Source organism: Budorcas taxicolor, chromosome 3 (genome assembly GCF_023091745.1).
Source record: "Budorcas taxicolor isolate Tak-1 chromosome 3, Takin1.1, whole genome shotgun sequence".
Classification (NCBI taxonomy): domain Eukaryota; kingdom Metazoa; phylum Chordata; class Mammalia; order Artiodactyla; family Bovidae; genus Budorcas; species Budorcas taxicolor.
Window position 1 is genome coordinate 102,577,074 of NC_068912.1, and position 20,136 is coordinate 102,597,209.

At 49.3% G+C, this 20,136-nt stretch overlaps 1 protein-coding gene across 3 annotated transcripts in view; it reads right to left on the minus strand.

Moving 5' to 3' along the window:
- Positions 1–19,838, minus strand: part of KDM4A (lysine demethylase 4A) — a 40,428-nt gene extending 20,590 nt beyond the window's left edge. Inside the window, exons 1-11 of one of the 3 annotated variants that reach the window (XM_052638129.1) lie at positions 19,744–19,838; positions 17,299–17,475; positions 16,485–16,660; positions 13,994–14,108; positions 12,439–12,632; positions 10,324–10,373; positions 9,508–9,611; positions 8,986–9,123; positions 8,039–8,286; positions 7,140–7,339; positions 5,868–6,244 (exon numbers count right to left, since the gene is read on the minus strand). In XM_052638129.1, coding sequence (XP_052494089.1) covers positions 5,868–6,244; positions 7,140–7,339; positions 8,039–8,286; positions 8,986–9,123; positions 9,508–9,611; positions 10,324–10,373; positions 12,439–12,632; positions 13,994–14,108; positions 16,485–16,660; positions 17,299–17,436 — 1,740 coding nt within the window. In that variant the 5' untranslated portion in view covers positions 17,437–17,475; positions 19,744–19,838. Of the gene's footprint in view, positions 1–5,867; positions 6,245–7,139; positions 7,340–8,038; positions 8,287–8,985; positions 9,124–9,507; positions 9,612–10,323; positions 10,374–12,438; positions 12,633–13,993; positions 14,109–16,484; positions 16,661–17,298; positions 17,476–19,450; positions 19,501–19,646 lie in introns of those variants that run through there. The other 2 variants (XM_052638130.1, XM_052638128.1) reach the window with 2 other exon arrangements.
- Between the last annotated feature and the right edge of the window lie 298 nt (positions 19,839–20,136).

The following is a 20,136-nucleotide window of genomic DNA, read 5'->3' on the forward strand; positions in this document are numbered from 1 at the left end:
CGTTTTACTAGTGAAGAAGCTTGTTCCCCAAAGATGCACAGTCCAAATCCCTGTGAATACATTAGATTAACAGGACAAAGAACTGTGAGATTGCTAATCAGATGACCACCATCCTGGATCGTCTGGGTGGGCCCCATGTATTCAAATGCTGCTTAACAATGGAAGAAGGTAGCAGAGGTCATGGTCAAAGTGATGTGACTTGGCCAGATGTTGCTGCCTTCAAAGGTGGAAGGAAAGGGTCAGGGATAAGCAATAAGCATGCTCTGTGGAAGCTGGAAAGGGCAAGAAAATGGACACCCCCAGGAAGGAAGGCGGACAATTTGCCTTTAGCACCATGAGGCCCATTTCAGACTTCTAAAGAACCGGAAGAAGGTAAATTTAAGATGCTAAATTTGTGTCCCTTGTTAAAGCAGCAACAGAAAATGCCTATGGGGGTAGGAGGTGGAGATAAATCATTTTACAGGCAAGCAAAACGCCTCTCATTCACTCCTGGAGGAGGCAGAGGGGTCAGGACCAAGAACACCAGCAGGCGGCTTGGGGAAAGGAGGCTGCCCCTGTCCACATCTCTTTAACTAAAGTGCCTACTGCACACTCAGGAGATGCGTCCAGAGGACCATGCCTGTTGCTGGGCGATGCAGAGACGGTGAGACGTGACCTCTAACTGCAAAGGGCTTACGACCCAGCCAGAGTCTAAAACTGCCCTTCCTGCTACATCACTCTGCCTCTGAGCAAAGCAGTCGCATCCATCCATATTGAACATCCTTCCACAATTTCATCTCCTCTGGCTAAATACTCTTCCTGGTCCTGCCTTTCCCTGCAATGTACTCCAATTTCTAAACACCCGTAAGATTTAATAGAAAAGAACTGGGCTCAAACCCTGTTCCAACCAATTAACCACGTGAGCCAGGGCCGGTGGCAACCCAGTAACAAGAGCGGGTGAAGAACACTGTGCCCGGAGCCCTTGGTGAGGACAGGGCCGGAGAGCATGCCGGGTCTCCCAGGCCCTGCCGGCAAGAGGGCTGGAGCTCCAGGCTCCCAGAGTTCCTTTACCCCTTCCTGTGAGCAACCAGGTCAAGGTCAATGTTCCTGATGGGGCTGGTTCTGTATGGAGGAGAACCAAGTGTTCTCTCTCCTTCTTTGGGGAACTCACTTTTTCAAAGCAGCCTGAACTGACAAGAACTTCTGCAGCAGGCTCGTCACTGTGCAAAGACTCAGGTGGTGGGGACTCAGCAGTCAGTCACCCGGGGCCCTTTCCCCAAGGCCCCTGATACAAGAGGCGGCACATAAACTGAACGACAAGCGGTCCAGATAACACCTTGAGGGATACTTTGAGCATGGGGAGGGAGCCCACCAGGGTGTTCTTCACAACCAAGCTGTTTCCAAATATAGACAGAATGCTCTTGGACCTCTCCAGAGAGGGGAAAAGTGTCTCAGCTTCTGCCCAAACCTTGACTGCCAGTCCGCCATTCTGCCCAGTGAATCAGCCCTCACGTCAGTTTCTAACTGGGGCTACACCTCCCTTCATTCCACCTGTTTACAGAGGCTCCTGGGCTAAGCCCTGGGGACCACATCGATGCCTCAAGAGGCAAGGCTGAAGGCGGCTCCTAGCAGGGCACCTTCACCAGCCTGGGACAACCGCACTGAGACCAAAACAGTATCACAGACAAGGAGCAAAGTGCTAGAGGGGCTAAAGGAGGCAGGGAAGCAGCTGGGAAGCAACGGAAGGCTCCCAGGACTAGTGGCTTGTAAAAAGGGCTGCGTCCCCATAAGCAGGCGACTGTTACAAGACAAATGGCCTCTTCCCCCCTCCAAAGCCTGGTGCCAGCAGGACAGCAGTGTGAGGCACTAAGAAACAGAAGAATGGCATTTTATGTCATGTATATATTACAATAAAAAACCCTCTTGCAGCCATCCCCTCGTCTCCTGCCTCTGCTGGAAACCACACCTCTCAGAGCACCCCCATTATCTTCCATCACCCCCTCGTCAACACAGGCCCACTCAGTGGGCTGCCACTGTCTTCCATGCTCTCCTCCCTGGCTCTGCACACATGACCCTCTCCTAGTTCTCCAAACCTCTGGCTCTCTCTTCTCATTGTCCTTCTCCTTCCTGGGCCTTCCACCTCTACCCACAATGCGAAAACTGCTCTACACGCCCCGCCAGGGAGCTCTTCCACACCCACCGACACCCTCCAGGTGGAGAGGATTCCCCAGTCTACCCAACTCGGGTGTGTGTATGCACATCTCCACAGCCTGCCGCACAAGCAGGTGGCACTTAGCATGCCCAAGGCTGAACTCACGTTCGAGCCACACTCAAATTCCCCTTCACTTTTCCTGTGACTCTCCCCTGCCACCGACTCACCCCCGTCCATCCAGTAAGTAACACAAGCCCGGAATTCCAGGTCGCCGCATGGTGCCCTCCCACTCCTACCTTCCAAGCAGCAGCCCCAGACCCCCAACCCCCACCACACAGCTCAGGTCCTTACCGTCTCTCAGATTAAGAAGCAGGTTCCAAACTGATTTCCATATTGCAAACCTTTTTTCCCTCCTGTCCTCAAGTATTTAACTATAAAAATAACATGGTATTCATAAAAAATATTCAAACAATTCATAGACGCAGGAAGTGAAAATCATCCGTAATCCCACCTTCAAGAGAATCTGGTTTCTAATTATGCCTCCTTCTTCCCCAAAAAACCTTTATATCGCTTCCAAGATGATCTTCCGAAACATCAATGCAAAACTAAAAAAACACTTCACCAGACAGTCCAAAGAACAACTGACAGAGTTTCTTGAGTCAGTGATGGGGGTCAGAAGGGCACAGCCCTAGATCAAGGCAGAATTAAGACACATAATTAACAAATGTCAGGTGTAAGACTAATTAAATGTCGATTCAAACAAACCTACTGTCAAATACATTTTGTTTAGACTACTGGGAAAACTGATTGAGAACTGAGTATTAGATGATGCTAATAAATCTAGATGATGCTAGAAAATTTTTGTAATTTTGTTAGGTATAGTAACAGCATGGTGATAAAACACACCCATATTTTTCAGAGATACACATTGAAGCAGGAAGGAAATTACATGACATCCATGTCATGATTTGCTATATAACACTTCAGGAAATTAAAAGGACAGATGAAGCATACGGGGCTTCCAAAATATTAACTGTTAGATCTCGGTGATGGTGCTGAATGTTTGTGGTTTGCTGTATTACTCCATATGTATCTTTGTGCATCAAAAAAAAAAGAAAAAGACATGTTACAGAAGTTTTCACTCTCCAAAAACACATGTCAGGTAAACTTCCACTGCCCCTTCACCCTGTCTCTGAAGTCAGAGTCTCAGAGAACAGGCAGAGGTCTAGGATGGGCCTCCTGACACCCTCCACCCACACCTCCCAAGGCCCTCTCATCCTACTGAGACCAGCAAAACCACTGTGGACCCCAACCTGCCCTGATACTGGCATGAGCCCCAGCTCCAAAGAGAACCCTCTCCCCCGCCAGACTCATGCTCCTGCTAACCTCCTACTGCTGCTGTCCCTGACCCCTTAACCCCAACCCCGGGCTGAGCTGCTAACACTTCCACCACGTGTGCTGCGATGCAGATCACCAGGGGCTAGAACTCCCTGCTCACATCTGTCTGCTGGCCTCGACGACAAGCTCCTTGGAAGGTACCATCCTAGCCCAGGGCAGGCACACAGACCACTACAGAGTAAAGCGAAGAGGTCAAGCAGCTGAGACATATCAGTGACTCTGCAGTAGTTCAAAGTCGCCAGCACATCAAGGGGGGAGGTGGTAGAGATGGCAGGTGACTAGCGGAGAAAAGGTGTTCAGGCTGCAGCGGAGAGACCTACACACAAGCAAAAAGGAACCAGAAAGACACATAGTGGTTTGGGAGCAGGGGTCACACAGAGAGCCGTGTTAAGAAAGAAGCCTCCTCTCCCAGCATGTTTCCATGGGAGGAGTCCTGGCTTTGGCTTCACTGGGATCTGCCTCTTACAGAGGGAATACACTGCTGCCTGTGTGTACAACACGCAGAAAGACACAAGACTGGGAGACACTCTGTTCCCGTGAGGGGACCCTGAGCAGTCCAGGGCTGCCTGTGACCAGACAGGTCATCTCTCTAACTGAGGGTAAACAAGCAGCAGGGCTACTTGGCCACGGGTCAGAAACCACTCTCCTCAACCATTTTAACTGGTGACAAAGTGACATTCTGAGCTCCATATGCCCACGTCGTGTATCCACAATTTTACGGGTTCCTAATTTGGGAGAGAAAAAAAAAAGGCTGTTATTTATTTACTGCCCTGCTACCACCTAAGAAAAAAAACCAACCTTAGAAAAAACTTGACACCACGGTAAGATTAATAATATATAATTAATAACTATATATATTAATATATGGCCTCAATACTGTTGAGTATTTACTCTCTAGTACGTCCTTGCTATTGTTAGCAGCTTCTGTGGTTGCACACATCAGGAGGACAGTGCCCAAGGACGGTGTGGCCTGCACAGACAGCAAGATGCACAGAGAGCACAGAGCTTTGTGAAGTGATGACTGGGACGCTGCCACGAGGAACAGAAGGGGCTCTGCTTTCCAAGTGGAAGAGCCCTCGCTTGTAGAAGTGACCCCAGGAGGGCAGGGAATGGGGCTCAGAGGCGATGGGAAAGCAGGGAAGGAGACACTGGGGTCACTGGCTCACCAGACTGCACCACGCACGAGAGGGAAGGAGGGACTCCACATGGAGAAACAGCATCTACAGAAACTGAGCCTGAGATGCAGAAAAAACAGAAAGAAAGATCATACGGGTGTTAAAGACAAGCACACTAACCACAGAAAGGCACTGCTGAGAAACTAGGAGAATCTGAATAAGGACAAAGCATGAGTACTTCGGGCAAAGAAAAAATAAAGCCAGCACGTCAAATGTTAATACACAGAGATAACACACGCACACCGGGATAATGCGTGCACACCGCGGTCTCGTGACAGTATTCTGTTTGTGTATACTTTTAACAATGCTTTGGCTGAGTTGCTCTGCTATCCAGCTGAAACTATCACAAGACTGTTATTCGGCTATACTCCAAAACAAAATGAAAAGTTTTTTTAAAAAGCAAATAAAAACTTCTAAAAGACAAATTTTCCAAAGGTGAAGGAACAGGGAATCAAGGAGAGCCTCTCTGAGCTCACTCCTACAATCTGCCAGTGGCCCCACCTCAACCCTCAGCCCAGCTGCAACTTCACCACAGGCTGTGAGGCTGGAGAGAGGTCACCTGGGCAGGCCTAAGTTGGGCTGTACCCAATGCGGCCCTGCTGGACCCCACGTAGACTCACCAAGCGCCTTTCTACACAGAACAAACAGAAAACATAGCTTCTGGCAACAGCGTGTTCTGGGAGGAAGCCTGAGCAAACATGTCCTTGTTGACGGCTCTGGGATTCATCCTGGTCTCCAAAAGGATGCTGTCAGCAGTGTCGTACCGGGAGGGGGAGGATGAACACGGGGCGTGGCCGGAAAACTCCCAGGGCAGCCCAGGGGAAGAGAGGCCACGTCATTCCACCCCTCAAACGCCAGGCTGCAAACACTGCTGCTCTAACCCTGTGCCCCTAAGGCCAGGAGGGTCAGAGCATGTGCCCCGCGCAACTGAAGATCCACTGAGGGTGGCCAGGGAAGCCACAAAGCCATTCTTTGGAGCAATAGTCACACAGAGATAACAGGGGGAAAAAAAAACCCTCCCAGCAAAAAACAAGCTAGTGACCCAATGCCACCTGGCTTTTGCTTGATAGAACTGCAGGCTGGAGGTCCATCCTGAGGGTCTCCTCCTGCCATTGGGGACCCTGCAGGAGCCCACCCCCATCGGCCCACCCCAGCACCCATACCTCGGCCAGTTCCCTCTCACTGATGCTCCGGGTGGCGCCCCCTTTCTTTCTGGCACACGGCTCTCCCGAGGGGACCCTGCCGTCCCCTTTGGCATAGCTGTGCACAGTGAGGACTCCTGTCTGCCCTTGGGCTCGGCAGGACAGAGGCTCGCTGGTTTCAGAATCGGAAGAAACAGAATCCTGTGAAGAACCAGAGCCCAGGCTGGAAGACGATTTCTTTTTGGAGCCTGAGAAGACGAGGCGTCCCCCGAGAGAAGCTGGGTTCACAGAAAGGTCCAAGGCAGCCGATTCATGCTCCTCTTCCTCGTCCTCGTCCTCCTCTTCCAGCTTGACGTTTTTGAGCTCTTCAAATTTGACTTCGGTGGAGTCAGAATAATCTGAAACACACAAGACATGCTGGATGGAGCCCACTCCCTCCTGCACATCTCAACCCCGAGAGAGGGACACAGACCGAAGAACGTGGGTGCCGAGGAAGGCCTGGTTTCCAACTCTTTGGCTCCACCATAACGGGGGTCCCTGTGCGATCTGGGGCGAGCTGCTTGGCCTCTCTGGGCCTCCGGTTTCCTCTTCTGTGATGTGAAGATGCTACCACCTCCCACCAGGGTTCTTAAATAAGACTGCGACGTATGAGGTGGGAGCACAGCCTGGCACACAGCACACGGCAGCTGTCCCTTCCCCAGAAGTCCCCTCAGGTCAGCGGAGACCCAGCGAGCCAGGCCAGAAGTCTGCTTCATGGAAGAAGCTGGGCCCGCAGTGCCAATGGCTCCCAGCACACACCCAGAGGAATCCTGTCCACGCAGAGGTCCCCCAAGTGGGGCCTGACCCGAGGCTGAAACCAGCTCCTTCCAAATAAACCTACCCTCGATAACCTTCCGTGGGAAGGCTTTCAAACACAGTGCTGGGCCACGCCGTCCCTTCCTGAAATACCAACAGCCCCTCGGGCCCCCAGTGAGCAAGCTCTCAGAAGGCAGGCAGGCGGTCCCCACGCTGTTTCATCCAACATCTCAAGGCGCTGCTCCTGTGGCACACCTGTCTCCTACCCTTCCCGCCCCCTGCTCAAATCTCAGGATACCACGGCCAGCTCCCTGAACAGCTGTGGGCCTTCCCCCACGTCCCTCCGTGACCCTGTGTGTCCCCGCCCAAAGTGCTTCCCACACTCCGGTCACCACCTGCTCACAGGCCCACCTCCCTCACGTCATGCCTGCGACCCTGCAGTGACCTGGCATCCAACGGTTAGGGCTGTGGGGGTAAAAAATACCACGACCAACTCACCTGGGAAGGTGAGGCCGTCCTCGACTTGGCGCACGGAGCTGTGGGTGGGCCTCACGGGAGCGAGGGCAGCCTGGCACTCCGCCATGTCGTACTGTCCGGAGCCCAGCTCCTCCTTGGGGAAGAGCTCGCTCTGACTCACCTCCTGCGGGATTTCAAGACAAACGCGGTGCCTCTTTGTCCCGATCCGGTGCTTGGCCAGGCTGCAAGGAGGAGTGCACACTTTTTAAGAGCCAGTGTGTATATCCGCTTACATAAGCACATCCCCACGCAACCTGACAGGAACCGCCAGAGCCTGCTTCACACTTGAGAGCCGCCCAAGACCGGGGACCTCACGGCCCCGAGCCTGTTCGATGAAGTGCAATCAGGGATGTCACTGCCCCACCTCACAGAGCTGACGTGAGGCTCGGGAAAAGCTGTGGTGAGCACGCGCAGAACGCCTGCGTACAGCAGGTACCCCGTGAACGTTCCTGTTGTCTTCCCCACACAGTCCCGGCGGGAGAGCTGCTGAGGACAGGCCCTCTGGCTGAGACGCTGACGACACTGCCCCTTGCCCTCACCAGCCTCATTCCCTGTACCACGCTCTCCTTTACAAAAAGCCCTCAGGCAGCAGCAAGAAGGGGGGCTTCTCTGGCTCTGAGGGAGCCACGCCCCACAGACATGTGAGCCTCCCTCCAGGTGACTATGGCCCAAGGAGAGATGCCATCACTTCTGCGTGCAGCCGTGAGGAAGGGTCTGAATACCTGAGGATTCTGGAGCCTGCACCACGAAGAACCTTCCCTCAGCTGTGCTCAAACACCCTGCTCAGAAGCAGCCCCTCAGCAGGTGACGGGACCTACCGGACGGCCCCCTACTCCACCCCACCCCACCCAGGCAGCTGGGCCCAAGGGCCACGGGGTTACCTCCTCCTCAGGTCGCCCTCCTCTCCATCCTCCAGCCCCTCTGTCTCCTCCTCTGGGCAATCCTCCTCCTTCCGGGCTCTCAGGACCAGTTCACTCTCCTTAAGAAACTCAGCCGCTTCTGGTGTGGGCAGAGTGTGGTCGATGACGGTGCTGTCCTTCCCAGCTTTCCAGAGCTTGTACCTTTCTGGCTGGAACTTCCTCACAAACACATCCATGGAGATCTTCACCATGTCCTTCCTGCAGGAGCACTGTTGCAAGGCGCCAGAGGGGTTCCAGGTGAGACCCTTCCCCAGCTCCCCCCACCCCTCTCTCCCACCCTTTCCCACCAAAGGGAAAAAGAGAACAGTTTCAGGCTGAACTGTTTGAGTTCACAGGCTGAGGGCATCGCGTTCGCGCAGAGCCTTCACACATGAAAGGAAGCAGGGAGAAATGGGCAGAGGACACATGGCACTGGGGTGAATCAACTGGGACGCTAGCCAGGGCGCATGGAGAAGAGTTAAGAGACAAGGCTCAGCATTAAACCCGGGACGGTCAACGTCCACCTTCCCTCTGCTGTCTATTCAGGCCAGGACCTTAGGAACAGGTCTACTCCTGGCCAAAAGTCCAGCCTTGCTGCTTCCTTAAAGTAAAAGGGAAGCCCATCAGGTTTCTCCTCGGCGGTGAACACCCAGAGCAGCTAGAGCAAGAAACAGCGCTGTGTGTGTGGGTGCAGGGTTAACACCCAGTGAACTCAAGCACGGAAACCTCCTTTTATACAGCTCAAACCTAAACCAGTTTTTAAACATTCTTTGTGAACACAAGATGCTGGTACTTTTGCACATTCCCTGCCACTCTGTTTCTCAATTCCAGCAGCCCAAAGAAACACCAGCCAGTGTATCTAAGAAGGCTGGCTGGCTCAATCAGTTGTTTTTAGACACAGTTTTTATGAAGGAAAACAGTGGACTTACCAGCACAGCTTGTTTGCCATACTCGATCCACCGCCGGGTAGCAAAGTTGGTGGACTCGGCACAGTTGAAGCCGTGGTTAAAGCCAGCATGGTAGCCGTAAGGGAAAGTGATCATAAATTCTCCAGCTTCCTGAGTCACCTGAACAAGAGCAAACAGGAAGCAGTTGAAGTAAAGGGCAGGAATGCTGGGCTCCAGCTCAGCCACCACTCAGTGACCAGGGACAGGTCACAAAGCTACTCCATCTTAGTGTCTTCTGCGACATGCAAAGTCCCCGCACATCAGACACCATGACTGTAATTAATGACTCCTCTGCATTAACGCAGTTCAAGAGGGCTTGACCCTCCTCTGGCAGCAGGAGGGTGGCGCCCACCTTTAATGCATTGAGATCAAAGAGTGACACAGATTAGTCCTGGCCCACACCTGGTACAGAGGAGCAAGTAGAATAAAGCTCCCTGTGAAACACACACCAGAAAGAGTGGTTTCCGTGTAGGCCAAGGACTGCTGTGTGCGCAGTCCGCTCACCTTGTCAAAGGGAATTCCGTATTTCTTCAGCATTAAAGGAGAAATCAAGGTCATCTTATGGCGGAGAAAAGCCTCACAGCTTTGAGCACTGCCTGGGAAGAAGCCTGTTTAATTGAAAACGAGTACAGTTAATACACGGCTCCACACTGGCTCTGTAACCCTGGAGTCACTTCACACAGCGCATCTCATCTAAATGTAAGGAAGATGAATCACCAAGGTGATCGCCACAGATTATTCTAGCTCCAGGCCAGTCCTAGCATTCTGTGATGAGCCTCTGGGCTGTCCCCGGTGTAGCGGTCATCAAATCCTGCTTGGGGGATTGCCCTGGCAGCCTCTCTTCTCATAAAGAGTTTTAAAACTACTTAAGAGCCTTTCTCCATTCACCAGGACCCTCAATCTTTTGTTAGTAACACATCTATAGCACACATGACAAGTGCTTGTGAAATAGCCTCTCTAGAGGTACAAATCTACTAGAGTCCACTTATAAGAACCAAAGCATGAGATTCAACTTTGACGTGACCAACTGGGGTTTTGGCGAAAGAACCAGACCCAAGGTGACCAGTACACTATCCCTGGTCAAACAAACCCTTGCATGATGAAACCGAGGCAAAGACAGCCTTAACACTTACTAAGCCCCTTCCCAGGACAAAGTGGGGAAAGGCTGTGATTTCACCTGCTCTGAGACGTACCCAAACTGGCAGTCTGGCTCACCCCCAACATGCAGGCTTAAGAAAGGACCACTGAAAGTGGACATCCGAGAGCCACGAGCGCAGCTCCCTGGCAGGTCTGACCCGGCCCAAGGAGCGAACACCATACCTTTGGCCAGGCGCTCCAGCCGCTTTCCGTGCTCGGGCGGGACGGAGTACCTGCAAGCACACAGAAGCAGCGGCCACTGAGCAGAGAGCTGGCCCAGGAAGGGGCCCAAGGGCTCGTGCCCACTCTCAGAACAGCTCGAAATATCAGACTTTTCAACTTCCCGACCACAAGAACTAGAAAGGGATCTGGAGAAATGACGTATTAGACTGTCTGGGCACTGGAGTGGGGAACCCACACTGAAGGGCAAGCGATTTTTATCTTTTATATTCATTAACAAGACGTTTATTCAATAGTTACCATGAACCAGGATTTATGGCACACACTCAACGTTGCTCTCCTTTATAATGTTATTCATGCAATAAAACTTAAACAAAGAAAAAAAAAAGAGAGAGAGAGGAGGAGGATGGCATTAAAGTGCTCCTGGCAGAGCCTGAAAGGCTTAACTGGGATGGGATAGAGAGAGAAAAATGGGCAACAAGGTGACGATGGATTAGGTACCAGAGACCTGGCCCCCATCTGCTGAAGAGCCCATTTCCCTTCGTCTCCTCAACAGTGCACTGATTATCCAGTAGCCACTCACGCCTCCAACACTGTGGGTATCCAGACACCATAGGATTGCCCTTCATTAAGAAACAAAAGGAAAAACTAAAAAACACATAGAAGACTATTTAAAACTTTTGCAAAACTGTTAAAACTTCATATTCAGAAACTCACAGTAAGTCTATTTTACCTTTATAATGCGTTCTAAAGATGATTCCACAACAACAAAACCTTCCCATCCCAAACAGTTTTGTTATGAAACAAAACAGATGAGGAAACTATCACCTAAAGGGCTCTGGGATCCATCAGGCAACCCTGCATAGACGTCTCTGGAGGAACCACTTCAGGTGACCTAAAGAGTGTATGTAGTAACAAAGTCTAGTTTCAGGAACTTCAGAGTAAACATGGGTAAGACACAAACGTTACTGACTCTTGATAGAAGTCTAGCTTCTAAGGAACTGGGTCAGTAGTCAGGGGGTAATCACTGGCTCAAAAGGGTGCCCCACCCCAAGACTGGAAACTGGAAAGGCATCTGACAGAACAGAAGAAAACCCCTGGGACAGGACGTGGCTGAAGAGGCTGGGAAAGGAATGGAGACAGACACAGCTTCCGTGACTCCCCAAGACCTGGTCAGTGTCCCCTCCGGCCTCCTCGCGCCTCCATCCTCATAATCGGCACCCAGAGCACAAAGGACTTCCTTCCTCTAGTTACTCAACACACTGCGTTCACTCCCAAGTCTTTGCATATGTTGCTACAAACACCCAGACACGCTTTCCTGTCCCCCCTCCTAACCCACCACCACCCCACCCAGCCACATCCTCGTGTGCGAGGCCTCAGCTCGGCCATCACCTCCTCCAGGGGAGCCTTCTCTAGGCCCAGCGTTCACGTGCCTTCCTGTGGGACCTACTGCACCCCCCGTTCCCCGTCACAGCTCTTCTCCCTCCTTCTCTCTCTTGATCAGTCTCCTATCTGGGTGAGGGTGAGCGCCTCATCGGCCCTATGCTCTGTTGAAGGCACCACCTTCGCTGACATGCTGAGATGGATGGGTGGGAGCAGGCGGACGAGAGGGCGAATCTGCCTCCCCAGCCAGACTGCGGCTGCAGGATGCCGAGTGACCACGCGCCCCCTCGTGGGTTAGGCACACACTGCTGCTCACCAAATATTTTTTCCATGAGGAAAAGAAAGCTTTCTATCATCTGAAGGAGCGACTCCAGTCTTGGAAATCTGCCTCTAAGAAATGCCTCAGGCCTGTTCAGAAAAAGAAATCAGACAGCCGTGGGAGAGCTTGGGAGAGCCCCCGCGGCTCTCGGAGACTCAGCCACCTTCCGTTTCCACACGATGGGACTAGGTGCCCTGCCCTCTAAAACCTGCTGCTCCAAGGGCAGGGAGAGCCAAGGACAGGGAGAGCCCCAGCGCTCTAACAGCACCTCGCTGCTTCAAAGTCGGAAGAAAACGTAACACGCCAGTCCCACCCCGACCCTGCTGAACCAGTATCTGTATTTTATCTCCATCCCAAGGTGGTCCATGTGCACACAGAGCTGACCAGCCCCGGTGCCAAATGCAGGCCGACTTTACCAGGACTTGGGCTCTCCGAAGTGCAGGTAATTGATGCTGTACAAGTCCATGTCTTCGGTGTGCCAGGCGAAGGATGTCTTCCACATGCCGAAGTACAGGTACGGGGTATTCACACCCTCAATGGTGATCCCACTCTCCTTCTCCACCAAGTCCAGGATGGTTCTCAGCCGGCCAATATTCCACTCATCTACGTGCTGCAGAGGATGTCAGACTGAATAAAAACTGAGGCTCTGAACCCACCAACTGCAGAGCAGGTCACAGGTGAGTTGTCACTTTAACAAAGATTTGGCATACTGTTGAAACTGTGTGGACATAAAGACCACAGCACCCCTCACTCGCTGTTCAGAGCTGCCACTGGAATTGATGCCATTATACCCCCAAAGAGCAAAATGACACTGAACACTAGTAAGTCAAAGAGGAGAAAGGGAGGTGACAGCCACCTGTTCTAAACTCAAGATGAACAGTTTGAACAGAACCCAAATAAACTTAGGTCACAAGAGGAAAAGACCTCTCCAATTACAACAAATACAAAGCGTGGAACTTACTAATTTGTGACTTGCCTAGCCCTTATTTCCACCAGGCAGTGTCTTCAGTAAAAAGTCTACAGTGTCACCCTGAGTTAAAAAGGTCGAGAAGCCCACCTCCTGTGAAGGATTTATGCCTACAAGCTTCACTTCCCACCACCCAAAAAAGCGATCGTCAACAGCAAAATCGGAATCCACTTTTTAAACGCCTTCCTTCGAATAACTTACAAAAACAATAATCTGAGTGATAATCCCTGAAACACTCTACAGATTTTTCAAATCATCCTAAAACGGTCCCAAATAGCCCTTTTTTGCACCACATGTAAGGCTGTCCAAAACCACTATGTCCTAAGCCAATGCAATTCGTTAAAAAACAGCTTTTTCTATAGAATCTTGTTGGAAGATTCTCAAAATCTAAATGTTTCTTTTCTTAAATGTATATCCCTTTCATTATATTAGTCAGTGATCTTTTTTTCCACAGAAACCACATTGCCCTCCCCAACATTTCATTTACTGTGATCCCACCCTCTCTAGAACTCATAAGAGCTACCACCCACAGACTATTCTAATGGCCCTTGCAAAGAACACCATATCGTCCAATTCACATGTAGAGTGGGAGAAATAAAATTCAGTCACATGCAAAACTACCCCATTAAGCGAGCACAGCCCATCAGCTGGCGGTGGACCACTCTTTTGTGCAAACACCCATTCAGCAAAACAGCTTTTAGGGGAACTTCTCTTGCAATCCAGTGGTCAAGAGTCAGTTCTAATGCAGGGACCCAGGTTCAAGGAACTAGACCTCACATGCTGAAACTAAAGATCCTGCGTGCCACCACCAAGAATGAAGATCTTGTGAGATGCAACTAAGACCTATGCAGCCAAATGGAGAAAATAGTTTAAAAAAAAAAAAAAAGGAAAAAAAACAAAACAGACAAACAGCTTTTAGGTGTCTATTGCAGGCTGGGCAGATGAAGATGGTATCAAATCACAAAACTGCAAAAACGCTCCATAGAGATTCCAGTGACTTTCACCTTTTCATAGAGAGTGCCATTCACATCTGCACCATAGATTGGGGGATTGAACGTGAGATTTTTCCAGTATTTCCGTTCAAGCTCTTCAAATTCACTATAGCGTGGGGTACAGTACCTTTCAAAAGTGGAAAAAAAAAAAGGGTTAGCCACTCATAAGAGACTAAATTCATCAGGCATCATGGATAGCACAAGATACAATCCCCTGTTCCAGGGATAGCAAGACATTTCAAAGGAACAAGATACAACCCTGGCCTTCAAGGTTCCGCTAACTCCCTCAACCTCCCTTCTGTGGGTACCAGGCCCAAGGAAGGTAACATACACCGAGATGTAAGCCCATCTTCCTTAAGAATGCTATCCTCCACTCTTTTAAAAGACCCTACTAAAACTACTCCCTGCTCCACTCGGGAGTGGCCTGGCCACCCAGGGGGAAAACAGGCTTACAAACTTGTGAGAATCAACAACTGCAAATCCCTGTGTATCCACAGACAACCAAAAACCCGCCCACACGTGGAGAGGTGAGGCCCTGGAATAGCAGTCACTTCCCTGCACTCTAAGGAAGTGTCTCCAAGAGGGCTCACTTGAATTGTCTCTGCTGCATTCCCACCATCCTATGCAGTGTGGCTAACATCCAACAAATAAGCATGCCTGAAAACAAAATAGTTTAATAAAAATATAATAGTCTTAAAACATAAAAACAGATTTTTGCATATCAAATGTTCCATTGAGCGAAATACAAGTATATACATATGCTCAAACACACACACACACCTATCCATATATATCTCCACATAATACTGTTAAAAATATCTATATTCTTTAGCTCAATAAAATCACATACTGAGAACTTATTCCAAAGTAAACTTTTTAAAAATTCAAACCACTTAAAAAGTATTACACAATTTAAAGAGTAACATGTAAACCTAGTAAGTATTTGAAAATACATAGTATATAACTCAGCAAAAATATATATATATGATAAGGAATGGAAGACCAAACTGAAATTGTGTGGAGATAATGAGGTTAACTGGGAGGTAAAAAAAAAATCTTACTTTAAATGCTGCCTTACATTTTGATGTCAACCTAATGAATAATGAAGTTTAGAACTCTCAAGTTCCCTTTAAATACAAATAACTACTTCCAACTGATCTGCTTTATAAATTTAGGTTACCTACTGGGTTTTCTTAACACTGGCTGATCATGCAGACAGAAATCAAGGGTAAGAACTGGTTGTATTTCAGATGTAGAGAAAAGACACAAGACTGACTGATTTAAAAACAGATTTCCTGAAAGGCAAGGCCTACTATATGTTAATGAGATGACATTAAAAGACCGAGGAGTGGGCAGGCGGGGACTGAATGAGACCAACGCCAGGAGAAACAAAGCCAGTGTGCCTGGCCCAGTGCAGAGCTAGGAAGCAGACACGAAGGACGACACAGGCTCACAGCTGCGGAGCACAGCACAAGCTTCAACAGGCTTTTACACAGATTCTCTAATTAGACAGCAGGTTGGCCAGCAAAGGAGATGCTTTAAGAGTTAGGCTGCCAAGAAAACTGGGAGCCCACATTCAGAACTGTGATAAGTCCAAGGAAAAGAGGCAGAGCACAGATGGAGCAAGAGTGAGACCTGATGTGAGATAACAAAGCACTCTAAGTGTGAAGCCTGGCGAGCTGAGGCTCTCCCCGGGGCTCCTCCATGGCCAAGCCGGAGCCGGAGGCACACAACATCTGACCGGCTGAAACCAAGCCGTGTGTGGACCAAAAAGGACTCAGGAGAAAAAGCGAGGAGTGGGGGGAGGGACGAATCCCTTATAGAGCCTCAAAATGAAGAGACACAAGGGAAAGCAGAAGATTCAAGCAAGAGGATAAGAATGACTAGTCAGAGTCCAACAAGGGGAATGCACAATTCATTCTCTGTAACTCTGAGGTCAAATGAGAGCGAAATTATTAAAAACAGCACAGGAAAACAATGGAAAACAGTGGACCTAAACAAGGATGCTTCCAACAGAGACAAGAATGTCGCAATGATCATGGAGTGACAGAAAACAGCAGACAGCTTGTTAGTTTACTCACCTTCGGTTAATGTCATAGAAAAAATGAGATAGGTAGTGAGGAGTTTGACATAATTAAAGACAGAAGGACCCAGAAGGAAGAGATTAACTTACTGAGGCCACTTTTTGATAAGTGGGTGTTATCGATACATCTGGCCAAAGCGCCTCTGAACCAACTCCAAGTTTCCCCTTTGCAACCTTGCAAATTATTAAGTCCTACTTTTGAAGGAAAAGCAATGGGATTACTCTACGTAAAAACATAGACGAGTTTAGACTGTGACTGTGTACTGAGAAGAGAAATGTTTCCGTGCAAAGAACAGCAAAGGAGATAGAGAAAAGCGGGAGCTGAGCAAAGGGGACTTCAGTATGATGGCAGCAGTCTTGAAGACCACTCTGCCCATGAAATATAAGGTCCAGATGCTAAAAGGAACGTGCTTCACTCACTTATCACTGTTGGCTATCTTGCGGAACTCTCGCACAGTCATGGCTTTCTTCTGTATGTTGTACTGAGTAAAGAGGCCAGACTGCCCCGTCACCAGCTGCTGAATGGGGGCGGGAATAACCAGGTCATCAATATCATCATAGGAGGCTCGTGGCTTCCACTCCTTTGGAGGAACAACCTGTAGGGAACACAAGGAACAAAGAGATCAGAAACCTGGCAAGCTGATCAGAGTCCACCAAGTGTGCAGGCCAACAGCTGATTTTACTAGAAAGTCACGTGGATTTAACCATGCTCACTCAAACACGGCCAAAGTCACACTGTCAAGCTAGCCCTGATCCAGTTCTGCCACCAACTAGCTGCCTAGTTGCAATGACCTAAACTAAGGAATATTCATTCATTTTCAGCCTCAGAGTATTCTCTGGGCACCAAGAGAGGAGGTTGAAGAGTTGATTTTCTCTCAATCTAACAGAAAGCTCGTATGGGAAGCCAAATTACTATGAGAGTGCGGAATGAGAGGGAAACCGAGAAAGAGAGAAGTTGGATTGCTGAAAACACCCTCTCCACCAAGAGATGGAAGCACCAAAGCAGCTGGCCCTGGGACACTGGCTCTTTCCCTCCCTTTTAAAGATTCCCAACAGCTCTCCTCTAACCTAAAAAAGTGATGTTTCAGATGTTAACGAAAGGAATTAACTTTTAAATAGGACAGCAAATATTCAACTACCACCCCATCTGCCTTTCAGTAAAAACTGTTCTTCAAGGCTTCATTTAAGAAAAATCTTACTGCCGCCCTTGGTCCCAAAGGCCTCCACCCCTCACCTTAGCCAGCCCAGCCCGATGAGCTCCTTGGGATTCAATATAAGCAATGTAACGACTGAAGTTTCGGAACTCCTCCATAGTCGGGTAGAAGGTCATTATCCGAGCACTGGGATTCAAGGTTTCAGATTCAGAAGCCATCTTCCCTCCTTTTTGAGGTCACTTTGGTCAGGCAGGAATCTGAAGACATACATTAAGAGCATAAAATTATACAAAAGGTAATTAAGACGGAACGCTGGAATGTCAGTGCAGAAAACAGTGAAAGAGGAAGAAAGTCTGCAGCACCGAGAAGACCTCACACCTGGAATCTGCCTGGGGCAGGTTATTTAAATAAGATAAATGGATGGAAAAGCTTTTGCTTAAATGATTCTGATGTATCAAAATTGCATGTATTCAAACCTCATTTAATGGAGACATTGTCTCAACTAAAAAAGGGAAACTAATTATTTGGTTGTTGGTCCCATCTGACAAAGCAGCTGCCCCGCCCATCTTTACAGCTGCTCCCTTGTTCATACTTGGCTAATTAATTCTAAGTATTAAGCTTAATATACTACAATCTGATTTTTTTTTTAAATAAAAATCTATGTATGGGCTTCCTTCTAAGGCACAGATTTCAAACAGGATTCTAGATTCTTAAGAAAAGTTACTTAGCTACAAGATTACAAAGTTAAAGGGCTAAAAAGCATCCGGATATTAGTAGCCAGAGCTATGATTTTTAAAACCCTTAAATGAAATTGTTCTCATAGCTACACCTAAATGCAGTTTCAGCACAGTTACATGAAATCAAGGTAGAGACTAGTTCAATTGCACTGTACCCAGAACTCAACAAAATTAAAACAGGCAATAAACTGGCAGTACAGGGCAAACTTCATAACTGACTGGAGGTGAAATAAATACTACTTTGTTTTTAGATGAGCCCTTCCGCTAAGTGGGTGCATCCCCACTGCCTGGTAACACAATAGACTATTTCAACTGAATAAGAACCAAGCATACCAGCTAAAAACAGTCAGTTTAGAAGCAAAAAACTTACGTCCTTTTCTTTACTCAATTCCCCCAAATCTCGGCCCCAAGATCATGGCAGTTCAGCTCCAAGAGTTCCCCTTGAGAGCTGGAGAGATCAGAAGGGGGAAAACTCCTCCAACATACCAACAATCTAGTGAAAGACTAGGAAGACAGCATGGAGCAGAGCTGTCTAAAGTAGGAGAGAAGACAAGTCCCAGTACCCGCATCTCTCCAGCTTCCATTTTACCAATTATAGTGAGTTCCTGGCCTGGTGCTTTTATGCACCTCGACAAACTGTGCAGGGCAGGTATACTGTAATCCCTGTTTTACATATCAGGAAATTTACCCAAAGTCCTGCAATGCATTCCCAGTGCTCCATTTCTCTGTGCTGCCTACATCATAATCTCCACTTAATCTAAGCCGTTTGCAAGGGCAGATCCAAGTGTAAAGGAACCTCAAGTTTTATGCAATCTTGAAGACCCCTTTTCTAAGAAAATAATACAAAGTATCTTACATTTGCAAATTTTATAAAAACATATAAATCATGTGAACATAGTGTTAGGCCCCATCCCAAAGCCTCCAAAGGCCCACAAGAGGCTTCATTTGCCTCTGGCCTTATTCATCTTTGTGTGCCCAAAACCTAGAACAATGCACGACACAAAAGTACACACTCGGTAACTGCTGAACAACTGATTTCCTTGCTCTTACATCATCTGCTCATTCCCTTTCTTCTACTCTAGGATCCCCTTCCCTCAATCTATTCCCTCGGGAAAGCTCCTGTTCCTTGACACCTTCCTTCCCCCACTCAGCAACAAAGCCTTGTGGTTTAAAAGAGCACAGACTCAGAATTAAAACTCTGAATACAGATCTAGTCTCTGCCATTTACTAGCTGTGTGATCTTGGCTGTGTAAATTGCCCGAGTCTCAGTTACTCCTCCTGTAAAATGGGGATCCCAACCTCCTTGCCCCGCAGGGTTGCTGGGATTAACTCAGATGATGCAAGCGAAACGCTAAGCACTAGGCCTGGTACTTATCAACTCAGTAAAGGCAGCTATTACTAACTATCTGAAACTCCCGCTCCCTCCCCTCGCATCGGATCCCGCAGGGATCGCTCCCAAGGTAGCCCCCGCGCTCCCACGGTTTCCGAGGCTCACCGCGTAGACGTCCGGGCCCTCCCGGCCCCGCCGCCTAGGCGAGTGAGGCCGGGCCGCAGGAAGAGAAAATAAGGCCCAACAGACCCGCCCACCCTTCCCGACGCCCATTGGTCAAAAGAGATTGGAAAGGGCGAATCTCAGGGCTCATTTTAGAAGCTCCTGCTTCCATTGGTCGAAAGCTATGCCTATCACTCACCGCAGAAGGCCGCTTTCCGCCCCTCCCCCACCGGCGATCACGGTCAAGGCTACAGAAGCAACAAATCTAAAGGATTCAAAAACCCTGTAGTTCTTACTTAAAGCCCACTGCCCCGAAAGGGCTAAGGCTCGACTTCTACTGTCGCCACTAGCCGATCACCCTGCTTTTCCAGCCGGCGAAGGACGAGACTCCGCCTCCTCTAAAGTCGGCCTCTGCGCAGCCGCACAGCTCTCCACAAAGTCAACCAATCCGGGGGCCGCCATCAGCTTCAACCCGCCAATGAAAGCGCTGTGAGGCCGCCCCAAAGTCCAGGCCTATCAATCTGCTCAGCCTATGAGCGTCGACTCGGGCTGTTGCCAGGAGGAAAAGTAGTACCACCCGGGACTGCGGCCACTGAGCAAGTCGGCTGAATCGCAGAGCCGGCCAATCGAAGGCGGGCTTCTGGCTGCCCGTAGCTAGTCTGGACTTAAGACAGTTAGTTGAGTGCCTA